This window comes from Lasioglossum baleicum, chromosome 13 (assembly GCF_051020765.1).
Source record: "Lasioglossum baleicum chromosome 13, iyLasBale1, whole genome shotgun sequence".
NCBI lineage: Eukaryota > Metazoa > Arthropoda > Insecta > Hymenoptera > Halictidae > Lasioglossum > Lasioglossum baleicum.
In genome coordinates this window covers 9,494,714-9,507,866 of record NC_134941.1, presented here as the reverse complement: position 1 = coordinate 9,507,866, position 13,153 = coordinate 9,494,714, and the positions used below count along the sequence as shown (strand labels likewise).

Here is a 13,153-nt window from a genome sequence, read left to right as displayed (position 1 = left end):
TATAATTTTTACAGCGTTTACAAGGAATAAAGGAGAGAAAGTTAATAAACTATACCTGCTATGTGCCATGAATTCTGATCACTACTTTGTTCTGTACACTTTTCTTGGGAAACACTGTTACGATAATACTTTGTTGATATATCTGAATTCCACAAGTTTCTAGTTGCCCCATAATATGAATCAATGGTTCCCGAACCCATAGCAAATTCGTCAAGATTGGTCTTGCCTATTAAGACTGCCCCAGAATCTTTCAAACGTTGATACACAGTTGCGTTGTATGCAGGAACAAAATTTGAAAGCATCTTCGAGGCACATGTTGTTGCGTGACCACTTGTGCAATAATTATCTTTAACTGCAATTGGAATTCCATCCAGCCCGCCCAACAACCCATTTTTGCCCTGTCTAACATCTGATTCTTGTGCTTCTTTACTTGCTGTTTCACTAGTGACAGTGATGTAAGCGTTTAACGGTTTAATAAGCTCTGTCAACTTGACAGTGGCTTTCGTAATGTCCGAAGGACGCAGATCACCAACATTTATCTTCTGGCTAATCTCTTTTATTGGCGCAGAAAGTAATTTATTCATTTTTCGGTCGACAACGCTAAAAGAAATACTACGTCTTCCTAACCTCTACGCGAAATATAACCTCAATTGGTATCTGTATAAATTATGGAATATAATGGGCACTTACCGTGAATTACAGTCTTCCAACTTCAATCTAGACACTAGATTACAATAAACACAATCTAAACAATTAGAAAATCATAATTAAAAGCAGTAGATTATTATTTTTATTAGTCTGTCTATAATGTTTGCCGTCTTTTCTGTAAGACACAATGCAAATTTCGGCAAGAATCATTTGCAGCGTTTAAATTTTTTAGAGCGCAATGCCACACGGTGACAGAACGCTCAAGCTTGTAGTCAAAACTGCTCGCTGGATACACAGACTTAATAATCCAGCGACATCTGACTCGAGAAGACTAAAATTTTGATTTTTTAGAATTATTTAAAAAACGATGTTCCTTTTTAGAAATATCAAAGGATTATCATCAGACACCCTAGAAAACCCTGTTAAATGTTCTTATATGTTTAACACCTTTTCCTGTACAGAAAGTGACAATAACAACACAAACTCTGCAATAATTTTACCATCCTCCTGCTCTTTTACTTCATTTTGATCGTTTGTTAATTTTATTTTGATCACAACCTTTTTTAAAAATCAAGGGAACACAGTCATTTTTTGAAAGTAGATAGCACCGACGAGGTACTCGTCGGTGTAGATAGTTGCCGTCTCTGATATTCATTCTCCTAGAGGTCTCCCACTGTTAGAAGCGCACGGTTATCTATGTATACTATAACCAACGCCACACGATTTCGCGTTGTATTGAAGAGGCGTTTCGAAGGAGTGAGTCACTTTCGATTTTGATAATCGTACAAAACAATTGTGACTCGATAGACAATCAGTGGAAATTGTTGTAAACAGAAGAGGAGCGTCAGTCAGTATAATTTTATAAACTCGAACACGCTTTTGTAACTTAAGAAAATGCCAGATACGTCGAGTATATCGCACTACCCATTGAAGGTAAATATTATCGAAATTGTTATATTATGTTTTTCCAATTCTTTGACGCGATATTTTCCGCTGGATAAAAGTGATTTTCTTCGCAATTCCAAATGCCGTTCATTGCATGTTAACTACTCGTTATCCTCTTTATTTAACATTCGTGTTGCTTTTCCCCTGCACTTCCGCTCGCAGGTATTTAAATGAGATTAATTCATAGAACAGATGTCTTGTAATCTCCCATAATTATATTTCGAAACGACATTTCATGCGACACTTTCAGCGCTGTATACATTTACGTTTGAAATAAAATACACTTATGTAAGGGTGGATGGCAATGAAACAATACCATAACTTGCTTGACGAGTTTCTCATATCATTGCGGCGGTTCACGTAATACCGCAATTTTCGCGAAATCAGACCACCATATACTGACCTGATATTTTAAGACCATTCTTTACGATCCTATCGGATTTTTTTCAGGTGATATTTGCAATACATTTAGTGCTAGTAACATGGTAAGAATATATTTTATATTTTAATACATGTCAATTACAAAGTATTTCATAATCGAGTTATAGTTTAGATTATCGACTCTCTGTTAAGTAGATTAAACAAATGATTTTTAGGAGTGTTCAGGGATACTGGTGTCCAAGATCAGTAATGTTCTACAATTTTCTCTTCTTTATTTGTATATTATGGGCTATCCATCATATCGAATCAGACGAACCGCTGCAATTCGTAAGCTAGTAAACTACATATATAGTTTCTTATGTACTGTTTTATCCATGTGCGCATAATCGAATTGATTGTTTTAGGCGCTATTCATAAATGTACTTTCCATATTTTTTGATGTAATAACGTTAGCAATTTATTTTCCAACAACATGTAAGTCAGATTTTTAATGGATTCAAGACTAACATATACCGTATGGTATTATATTGTTTTGATTAACCTGCTTACACAGAAGATGTGTCTATCTGATCACACAAACTTGTAGATGCATCAGAGAAGTTTAGCGCAGGGATTATGATTATAAATCTAATCGTGCGTGCCTTCACGAGCATATCACTTCTGAGAATAGGCCAAGCGAGAGGCGGATGTTTAGCAACAATGTTCTCGCAGAGTCCAGCAATGGGTCAGTAATAGATTGGACAGAGATCTGTGTTTTGTAGGCCTGCGTTGCTTCTTCAAACTTTTGCTTTAAGTAGGTGCATGAGATGTTTTTAAGTTTCTGTAGAATATATTTTACTTTACTCTTATTGCATCTGCAATTGTTGTCGTTATATTGTCTCAAACTTAGCTTATTATTCCCGTAAGCAATATTTCTGCTATTTCTGTAATGTGAGCATCGTATTGTTGTCTTACATATGTGATTTAGATAACAGAAGTGCACGTCTATAATCTTCATTTTATTATTTTAGGTTTAGGACGACAGGAGTATGAGGACATATCTCACCCGGTCCCACAGAATTCGGACTTTGCCGGAGTATAAGAGCACGACATGAAATTTAAAAGAAATTGATGTCAAAGCCGATATCAAGCTCTCTGTTTTATCTGTGTTAACAATAAGATACGTAAGCACGCGTAATTGAGCGATACTCAGATCTATTTTCTACAACAAAAATTCCATGGATTGAAAGCCTTTCGAACAATAGTCATACTCTTTGCTAAAGGCAAACCGAATAGAGGTGATTACACAGAGACATTGCCTCCTTTCAGTAATGCAGCAATAACGTATTTACACATCGAAACGTGTGGCCTGCCGTACCAATCATTGGTATCAGCTTATACATTAACAATGACAGGAGATCGTAACACAATACTACACGAAGAAATGTATTATTGTACCACACTAATAGATTTTATCTTAGTTGTATATTTCGTATGTTAAATTAACGAAGATTTATTATCGAAGATATATTGTTGTTTGTATTTGTAACTTGTGAATAAAACTGCTCACAACAATCGGTTTGCAGACTGTGTGAATTTATGTCGTCATCGGATTCGATATTCGCCGTATATTTACCTATTAATTATATAAACCCGAATACGATAAGTGAATAGTTTGATAGACAATGTTGTAGATTGTTGATTTTTCTACGAAATTAATTCCTATTTGCATCTCCTTTGTAACCGAAACGTGGGAAACATTTTGTTCAACAAAATAACTACTTTAATGCAAAATAGATATTTGCTAGTGTGGTGGACATCTCTGTTCATGATGGAAACACTAAATTTAAAGTTTTGATGTTGTAAATACTATTGTATATGCGAGTAATTAAAAGTTATGCCCCTTAGGAGGAAGTGCGTTTGAATTTGCCGCGTACGAGCGGCGGCGCAAGTGACGGAGGCTAGATGGCGGCAGCGGCGATCTATAAGAAGCGCGTCGGTGAGGCGGCTTGGTTCAGTAGTGTGCGTGACCGTTCTGGGAGGAGGGTGGCTCCGCGCGCGGCCGCACCGCGAAACCGTGCCCACTCTGCTCAACCACGGACGTCCACTCGTTTTCTCGTCTCGTGAAAACATGGCGGCCAGCGACGACGAGCCGATGCATCTCTACGAGGTCTTTCAGAACTGTTTCAATAAGATCGCCAACAAGCAGCCCGGTGAGTGTCGTCAGCCACGAAACAGTCCCTTTCCCGAGCCACGACAACCGGAATCCCAGTGCTGTGCGTGCGCACCGTGTGAGAAAAATACACGGCCAGTCTCTTGTGTGTCTCTGGTGATCATTTGGCTACGATCAAGCATCGCGGGTTTAATATAGCGAACGCGTCGCTCTGGTGTGCTAACCTCTGTGGACAGATATCTCCCGCGAGGTTGAATGAATCGTCTGGGTGTAGTGGTGCGGTCGATCGAGCCCTCGATCGTCTCGAGGATCGCGCCGGACGAGAATCTCTCGGCCGACTCCGCTCTGCGTTCTGTGTTTTGGTTTGCTTGTCAGTGCTTTGGACAGTGCTGCCCCGTCGTAGTGAACTAACCCCCGGGGAGAGATCTGTTCATCCTCGTGTTCTACCTTGCCCCTTTACGTCGTTTCGCCCCTGGGTACAGTGAATTTTATCCACGTTACCACGGGGACACGGAAAAATGTAATCATAACCTAACCTATACACGGATTACACACACCAGAGACACACGGACACGCTATTCTCTCTCAGCACGGTGCTGTCATGTGCAACAGCGTCACTGTTGTGACATGTCCCCGCGATATGTCGTGACGACTGTGGCCCGCCCGAGAAAAAGACTTTTCAAGGTTACTAGAGAGATTCTTCGCGAATACGCGTGAATACCCGTGCACGACTGCCTTCGGTTTTATGAATGCCAGCAGAAAAGAGACGCGTTAGTTGAAAGTTTGCCCACGGACTGGGCGTGCTCCGCGATCGCTCGTTCGTTCGTTCGCTCGCTCCTCGTACCACGTGTCTCTCCGGCGACGCCGCTGGAAGAAAGAGAGCAATCGTTAGAGGTTAATCGTTCGAACGTAATGCCACGAGACCATAAATCCGAGTCTTTTTCTCGGCGGACTGAGTCCGGGTGATATCGAGGGGAAGGGACTGTCGTGCGTATTTTTTCCTTTTATTTTTCTTCTTTTCCATACACCTGCCCGATCCGGAGCGAGAGAGAACCTCGCTTCTCCATGGAGACAAAGAGAGAGACCGAGCGAAACGGCTCTTCACGATGCGCCGTAACTGCTGCGTGTTGTAAACAGAACTGGCTACGCTCTCGAGCAAAAATGTTTCGAATACTATCCTAATTTGTATGTTACATATTGCAGCCACATCATTTGCATTTCTGTAACTCGAAGCATCGAATTATTTTTTTACATTCCAATGTGAAGAAGAAAGCTACTTTTAGGTCAAGCACGAATATTAGTACCAAAGTGAGTACGTATGTAGCTGCTAGTCATTTTAATAAAATCCGCAGTCTATGCATCACAAAAACTTTTAAATTTATGATCATAGTTTCGTATAGACTATTTATTATCGAGGATAGTATTTCATCAACTACTGGTTCATAGTTTATGCCGCGAAGTGGTTCTCATTTATTTCGTTGGTCTGTCCATGCACGCGTCTCTCTCTTTCTTTTTCTAAGAGATTATCGATGCCTGTACACGCGCTTACCACCGTCGAAATGTTTCTTATCTGCTTAAAAAAACCAATCTTATCGGACTGACATTGTCCAGCTTTGATTTTTCGCCGATAACGATAAAAAACATGGTAGTGCTCTGCTCGTAGCGAACTACAACATCGTTCGAAATGTTTATGTATACAATATCAGGCAGCGTCGGGAAGAAGACACATAATCGAACGGTTCGCGTGACGAACAGGATTCCGAGATCGTACTTGGTCACCCCCAGCTGTTTGTTTAGCTTGAGAGATGCTGTTTAGAAAACGGCAGAGGTACTCATCTCAGGCCGAACGCCATCTTGGCGAGTTTCGAATTTTCGCGGGCCCTCGTCGCTCGAACCTCGGCTTTGAATTGTTCGCGCGGGAAATTCAAACGGCAGTTTGTCTCCGGAAGTTTATTTCTATAATAACTCGTACAATAATTAGTATAAAATGTTTCTTACACCTACGATAATGTAGTATAATGGACAGGCTAGTTGCAAAAATTATTTTCGGTGAATTGTGCGCTTTGCTCGCAATTTAATTTAATGTAATTTACTAATAACATTTTCTAAAGATCTTGTCTAATGTCAATAATTATATGTGTACAAATACAACTAATTAAGGTGGTTCGGAACCCACCATAAACAGTAGGTCCCGCTGAAAAGGCGATGGTGAGAGTGGAAAGAGGAAGAGGATTGGTAAATGAATTTGAAACCCTGAGGGGACCAAATATCATGTCCAACAAAAGAAAATAAATACAACTAATTAAATTAACAATTTTGATGTGGTTAAGAGGTGAGAAATTGTGTCCGGAATGATTATTTGGGTCTGAAAAATAACGGGACTAGATCGTCGTAATTTAAATGTAAAATTTGTCCCCGATGTGGAATGGAATTCCAATTCCGGGAAATCGTAAGACTTGTTACAATTCGACTAAATTGTATCGCATGATAAACCGTGTCGTAAATTAACAACGGAAGTGGGACTTCCACGTGCGAAATGTTTGATAGATTAATTGCACGGGAACGAGCCGCAATTTTATTATACGATGCACGCGCGCCGCTCGTGTTTAATCGGAGATTAGATACATACATGCACGCACACAGACGGGGCGATTCGTTGTCGGGTTTTACGCGGTGTTTTCGAGTGTCGGATCAACGTCGATTTCGAAAATATATGTCCGTTTGTTTTGGGATCGATTTCTCGTCTTACTCATTTATATTCCGATGTTTGAGCGTCGCGCGGTGTCGGGTTCGTTAAGCGTCAATTGTTCTGGCGTGCCGGTCGTCAATTGCCAACAATCCGGTTAATTCTTCGCTCGTTTTGCCCGGTTAATTTTCAACGATTGCTACTTCGAGTGGAAACATTGTGTATGATACTGGGTGTCCTGCGAACTCGCAAACCACTAGAACCGCGAGAAACGTGATCACGAGAAAAAATACAAATTTTATACACCGCTTTTAAGAAGTCGTGACAAATGATAAATAATAAGACAATGATTCATTTACAGGAGCATCTGTTATACTCCAAATTTTTAGTGAAACCATTGCTCGATTAATTTGAAATAATTGTTTAGTTTTGATAATCGGCGTGCTCCAATAGGTTTGGCGATAGACACACTCCAAAATAGAAAGTTTAACATACCTGCAACTCGGTGATATTAAAGAGCAAACATGTTAAGAGATAAAACTAATACCGGTATCTTCTTCGCTACGTTGGTATCTTCCGGATGCAATCAAACTCCTTAATTCTTATTGACTCCGAGGCTTACGTATGCATTATTTCGTTCCATTTGCTTGAAATTAAGCTTTCGACTCACGCTCCGTAATTTATCATTCTTTCTCCTTGTGACAATTCTGATTTATGTTTTCTCGTAATTACGCATCGTTTTATTTCTCTCGGGCATCGCAGTGCTCAACTAAGAAAAACAAATGTCGATTGTCTCCTGTTTTCGATTTTAAGAAATAATATTCTCGGACAGAATCGAAGGGTTAACACCGGAACGATTATAGTTCGAGAGGATCGAACGATTTGGAAAGGGTCAGGGCTCGGTCCAAGTGCAAGGGTATCTAAAAATACGATCGAATCACGGCCGTGACGCTCCAGAAATATTTTCTTCTCATCAGGAGCGACCCGTTCGCGGCTCCAGCGTCCTCCGTATCGGGTCGAACGCGTTTCCTTTCGATCGAACTTTCGATTCCGTCGCCGGCAAAATGATCGGGAGTGGCATGTAACGCGGCGAAAACAGGAGCGCGGATCTCGACGTCCGATCCGATCTAAAATTATCAGCCAGTGACTCACGAGTAAATCTACCTGAAGCGGAGTTTGTTTCAGGAAACGATAAAACGTTGAACGGCGTGCGTAACCACGCGCGCGCGCGGTCGCGCGACAATCTAAGGGTAAATAATTCGCATTAATTATCCATCGTCGATCGAAATTGCACGGAGCGAGCTAAAGAGAATGGAAAAAGATTCATTGATCGATGCAAAATGTCCCTTTAAAATTGCATCGAACACGCGCGCCTTTTTACTAGACACCCGTTCAATTTTTCTAACAAGGGAATTTTGTTTTCATGTGAGTGTGTTCTGCTCGAAGGCCTAAGGTTTAGATTTCTTTAGGTAAACGACAGCGATGAGTAAGCTCGGCTGGCAAGCAATTCGTAGAGATTACCTTCTCGATCCGATCTGACCCCAGAAACGCCATTTCTGAAACTCTCTCGTTCCCCGGAGCGAGAGTTTCAGCGAACAACCATAAACGAGCTCCAGACACAACATTCGTGACTTAGCTCCGTTTCTTTCCTTCTCCCACGATTCTCTTATCCCATAAGTCGGTCTTTGTCCTTCTCTCTTTCTCTCCCCTCTCTTTGACTTGTCTCTTTTTATTCTCTTCCCCTCTTGGATTCTCTTTCTCTCTCTCACACACTCTTCTTTCATCTTTCTTGTACTTTCTCTGGCTCTGTCTCGCTTCCCGGAGAATTATCGAGGGAGTGTCACCGTGATGCACCTGCCTCTTGCTCTCTCTCTCTTTCTCTCCTCTTTTTTCCTCACTCCCACTATATCCTTCTTTTCCTGCCGCCCTCTCCTTCACTCTTTCTCACTCTCTCTCCCTCGTTCTTACTTTCGGCTCGTCCCACTCCTTTGGCCGCACACGCGCCTCGCACACGACTTCGGAATCGCCATGGTTCGCGTATGGAAATTCGTTTTGCCAGTCTCGACTGATAGATGGGACCGGGTTTGTTACACGGGGGATGAAGTTCCTTCGAAATGATGCCTCGTGTCGATGCGCGGTTCTCCCGCGACTTGTACAGCATTCAATAACACTGCTACACGAAGATTATATTCTTCAATGTATTCTATAAGGGTGATAAAAATAGCTACATGGAGCATGACCGTTTCACTTGTGATGGAGTGTCCAGCGAATAGACTAGAAGCATCGATTTCGTAATCACGATTTAATAGTTGCTTTACATTGCTATCTCGCAGTGGTATGATTCATTGTTGTTGGTGAGTCTGTGATTTTATTTCAATACGTTTCAGATAACAATCATAGCTTCTCTTGACTGTTCCAAATAGGTCAGTATTTAGTACTACCTATGGAAATATAAACTTCAACCCAAAGCACCGACATCCAAAACGACTTCGAAACGACTCTGCAACCCACAACTTCTTCGAGAAGCGCCTGAAAAGAGTTGATCAATTGATTAGCAAGTGGTTTTAGAGCCGCATAGATCTGTTCGATTGTTTGCACCGCGTCTCCCGGAAGCAGTGTTCGAGAGAACTCCCTGGGTAAACGGTTTCCCGTGGGCAGCGTCGGCGACTTTTCGGTTCTCTCCTTAGGAAAGGCCAAGTCCAAAGTGCGTGGCACACGCACGTCGACGCACACTCGCGAGGGATGAGCATAATCTACATTTACAGGAGGGGCCCGATGAGCATCTGCTTCTGCACCCCTCTCGGCCTCGACCCCTCATCCCCCTTGCGCCCTAGCCCCGAATCCCTTTCTCCTCTGACGAGCATCATCCTCCCACCGTGCACGCGTTCTCCCAATCATGATCGTTCCCTCCTCGTCCCTGCAACACGAACGCCTCGGCTTCAGACCGGCTAGTCTCTCTTCATCTCTCTGTTACTGTCTTCTCTCTCTCTCTCTCTCTCTCTCCCTTTTTTTACCGTGGCGGATCGGGAAACGCACGCGTTGCAACGCGTTGCACTGTTCGGTGTCGCGATAGGGGTCACGCGCGGCGATGATCGCCGCCTCGTGTTATCTTCCCGTAGCCTTTATTATTCGCCGTATCGGCCGGCGAAAAATTCGTAATCGTTTCTCGGTCGAGTTTTCAATTCACCGCGATTTTTTCGATCGGAATCGTCCGCCTGGCTATTGCGTCGCGGGAACACAACGAGCACACACGCGATCCGCTTTTTGCGATTCCGTCAGTTGAGCATTGTCGGCGATGGTGGGCACGTCGGTCCCGTCGATTTCTTGCCTCCGGAGTCCCACCAGCAAAAATCCACCCGATAAAATGGTTAATGAGCAGGCTACCGAGCGGTAGCGTTCGATTTTGCGGTGGATTATGGAACACGCGTCCCCGCTCGTTCTCTTTTTCTTTTTATCTCGCTCTCTCTTCCTCACTCTAGCTCTCCTTCTCTTTCTCATTCGCTTTGTCTCTCGCTCCTCGGCGCGGAGTGGGACGACGCTTGATACGGAGTTGTAATTTTTTGCCCGGAGCCGCGTGTTCTCCGCAGTAAATCTTGTTGCGAGTCTGTGCTTACTTTTGTGGGGCGTTGTAGAGAGTTAAACGCTTTCAGGAGCGGCCTTCGGTGATGTTTTACTCAATACCGAATCGGTTCGACTGGGTAAGAACTGTGGACACAGTCTGGACGAAATTGGTCGTCCTGGAGGGCGAATCAATCTCTTGCGAGTTAATTGTCGGCGTAACCGATTGGCAAAATAACGACGGTAATCGCAAAAGCCGAAATCTAGTATCCCCGTCAAATTCAAAAATATTACCCACCAAAATTTAGTCACAGAAAATTGCTCCAATAGTCGAATCTTATTTCCCCAACAACATTAGCCCTTTCGTCGCAAATCATTTCACCTGGAAGTAAAAACTCGTCTGACGAATTCGGCTCGCCCGCGAATTTCCGGGCTCCGTGTGTAGGTTCGCTTTGCGAACTCTAGATCCAGTTGGTCGTCGAGCAAGGGCTGAAAGGGGGCGGTAGGGGGTGGGGGGAAGTTCGCGAAACGGGCTAGCGCACGCTGCGACTCGAATTCCTGACTAATGCAAGTCCCTCGTTACCGAACGCGGCCCGCCATTCGCCTCGCTCCCGTTATGGTCGATATGAATTTGCCACACCGTGAAACACCGTCGTCGCCGTCGTCGTCGTCGTCGTCGTCGTCGTCCTGAAACTCTCCTCTCCGGTTCCTTCCCCTCTCCGTTCTGCATCCCGACCATCGGTCTCCGTTTCTCTTTATCCTCATGCTCTCCGAAGTGTTGTCTCCGGCGTCTTCCTCTCTTCGCGTACTCTCTCTCCGTGTCTCTTTCCATCGCGGGTTCGAACTGGTCCCCGGTAAATTCGCGATGCTCCGCGAGGAAGAGCAAAAGTCCATTAGCCGGCGCGAGAACTGGGTTACTGAAAGGGGCTTGGACCGATAAAAAAGATTCTCGATGATTCTGCATTCGCCGCGATCATCCGAGCGGGCGACGCGATTTCAAGCTCCAGAAGCAACCTCCGGTCTACAGGATGATTCAGATTGGTACGGGGATTGGGCATTTTTTGGTTAGAGTAGGAGACGTGCTGGATCATCCTCATTTCGCGTTATGTCTCATTCTCTGATGAATCTGAAACGGATGTTTCGCGTTTCGGAATCGAACACCACAAGTCGTCTTTCCAGTCTACAGGATGTTCCAAATTTGTACGGAGATCTAGGGATTTCTGGATTGAATTGGCGAACGTGCTGCTGGACGTTGTGTGATGTGGAACAAAGAGTTTACATTATTATTTTTACGATGCTTTCCACTGTTTCTTGTATCAAATTCGGATATCCGATTGTTCTTTTGTACAGTGTACTGTTATGTCTATTCGGTTGGGTTTTCTGTGTAGAATTTGAGGAAGCGTGCCTTATATTTTTACGGAAAATGTCCGTCGCACGAGAAGTAGGGTGCGGTATCAGGGGTTACAAGTATTCCCTGCTCAAGAATGTCTTCCCGTCCTCCGGAAAGACGAGCATCCATCGTCCTAGAGAGTCTCTTAGCAGTCTGACTGAAAGCACCACCCTACTAGGTACCATATCCTGGTATCCCCTTGCTCCATTGGCGCAGGCATCGCTGTTCTCAACTTCCCTTCTCCATACTCGATGCAAACTTTTACTGTCGCCTTTGATCTCCTCCATAATTCAATCGTTCATTCGTTTTTCTTTCAGTAGTCAAAAGCCGTCAGCTCTTCAATATATTTATACCATTACGACACAAACGATTATTAGTCTGTACGAAAAGGGAGCCAAATAGAAATGTCATTCTCCCTTTACTTATTCTAATCAGGTTGAACTTGCACATTGGTATTTTTAGATTCTTCTAATCTCTGTTTACAGCATTAAATTGTACTTGCTCATTTTCGTCATAGATCCATTAAAAACGACAATAACGTCATAAGATCAATCGTCTGAAAGGACATGAAAACATTCTGGAACATTCCTGAAAATCCTCAAAAAAACCTGGTTCCATTAATTAGCTGTTAAGCGACCGTGCGCCGTTGCGCCCTAAACGCAGGAACCACCTGCAACGATTGGAGCGTGTAGCCACCAGCGAGTACAATTTCTCGTGGTCTCCGAAAATAAATCTCCCTTTCCAAAAGGATCGAAAGAAACCCGTCTCGAGGCTGCGGTGGTCGGTGCCGGTTCACAGAGACGAAAAGGTCGATCGCGGCCCGATAAGAACCGGCCAGGAAGAGTGATCGCCACCTGTACGAGAGCAACAAGCACCGGCGAATCCGCCGGAAAGCTGTTTCGGTGTGCACACATGCATGTACACAGGCGTGTGCATATTCACGGTGGTGCGCGAAGTGCACGCAAAGTGCAAGAGAGCGCGCTCCGCTGCTGGTGGGTCTGGTGTGTTTGTGCCGACCTGCACCACGTTTGTAATAGACATCTGGCCAGATTTCGTGAACTGTCTGGGCCCACGTGTACACACGGTGTAACACAACTGAATAAGCCTGTGTGTATAAGAGAGACACGCGTACGGTCGCTCGCTCGCTCGCTCGCTCGCGCGCGCGCGCGCATACACCGGGTCTCTCGACAAATGTGCATTCGGCTCTCCTGGCGCCAGCCGAAAAGGGGGCTCTGATTTTTTGGCAGGTGCCACTGTCCTCGGTCAGCGTCACCTTCCGACGTTCAATGGCCCGCAAACCGAGCAAAAGGAATCTCCGAGGAATCTTGATTCTAATTGGACCCAGAGATCCCCCGGGTCACCGCCGATCGTCGAACTTCTGCCCTGTAATTTC

General features: G+C 44.0%; 3 protein-coding genes across 5 annotated transcripts in view; 2 read left to right on the top strand and 1 right to left on the bottom strand.

Moving 5' to 3' along the window:
* The window catches only part of Gata (glutamyl-tRNA(Gln) amidotransferase subunit A, mitochondrial), a 38,114-nt gene extending 37,244 nt beyond the window's left edge, over positions 1–870 (bottom strand). Inside the window, exons 1-2 of one of the 2 annotated variants that reach the window (XM_076437226.1) lie at positions 691–870; positions 56–600 (exon numbers count right to left, since the gene is read on the bottom strand). In XM_076437226.1, the coding sequence (XP_076293341.1) occupies positions 56–584 (529 nt within the window). In that variant the 5' untranslated portion in view covers positions 585–600; positions 691–870. The other variant, XM_076437225.1, reaches the window with a different exon arrangement.
* Positions 871–1,348: 478 nt separating this feature from the next.
* The window catches only part of LOC143215260 (protein daughterless-like), a 180,455-nt gene continuing 168,650 nt past the window's right edge, over positions 1,349–13,153 (top strand). Inside the window, exons 1-2 of the mRNA XM_076437237.1 lie at positions 1,349–1,581; positions 3,862–4,166. Of these exons, the coding sequence (XP_076293352.1) occupies positions 4,085–4,166 (82 nt within the window). The 5' untranslated portion in view covers positions 1,349–1,581; positions 3,862–4,084. The remainder of the gene's footprint in view (positions 1,582–3,861; positions 4,167–13,153) is intronic.
* Positions 1,588–3,538, top strand: LOC143215262 (uncharacterized). Of its 2 annotated transcripts, XM_076437244.1 has the most exons (5): positions 1,588–2,078; positions 2,190–2,301; positions 2,379–2,448; positions 2,561–2,698; positions 2,985–3,537. In XM_076437244.1, exons 2-5 carry the CDS (start codon positions 2,224–2,226, stop codon positions 3,053–3,055), a joined length of 357 nt encoding a protein of 118 aa, XP_076293359.1. In that variant the 5' UTR covers positions 1,588–2,078; positions 2,190–2,223; the 3' UTR covers positions 3,056–3,537. The 2 variants fall into 2 exon arrangements, with proteins under 2 accessions (XP_076293359.1, XP_076293358.1); XM_076437243.1 differs by having other exon boundaries at positions 1,588–2,301; positions 2,985–3,538.

Excerpts from the sequence above, each read along its gene's own strand:
- LOC143215262 (XM_076437243.1), top strand. The coding sequence starts at position 2,179 with ATGATTTTTAGGAGTGTTCAGGGATACTGGTGTCCAAGATCAGTAATG. Across the intron at positions 2,302-2,378 it reads CAGACGAACCGCTGCAATTC|GCGCTATTCATAAATGTACT; the intron begins GTAAGCTAGTAA and ends TGATTGTTTTAG. Across the intron at positions 2,699-2,984 it reads CTCGCAGAGTCCAGCAATGG|GTTTAGGACGACAGGAGTAT; the intron begins GTCAGTAATAGA and ends TTATTATTTTAG.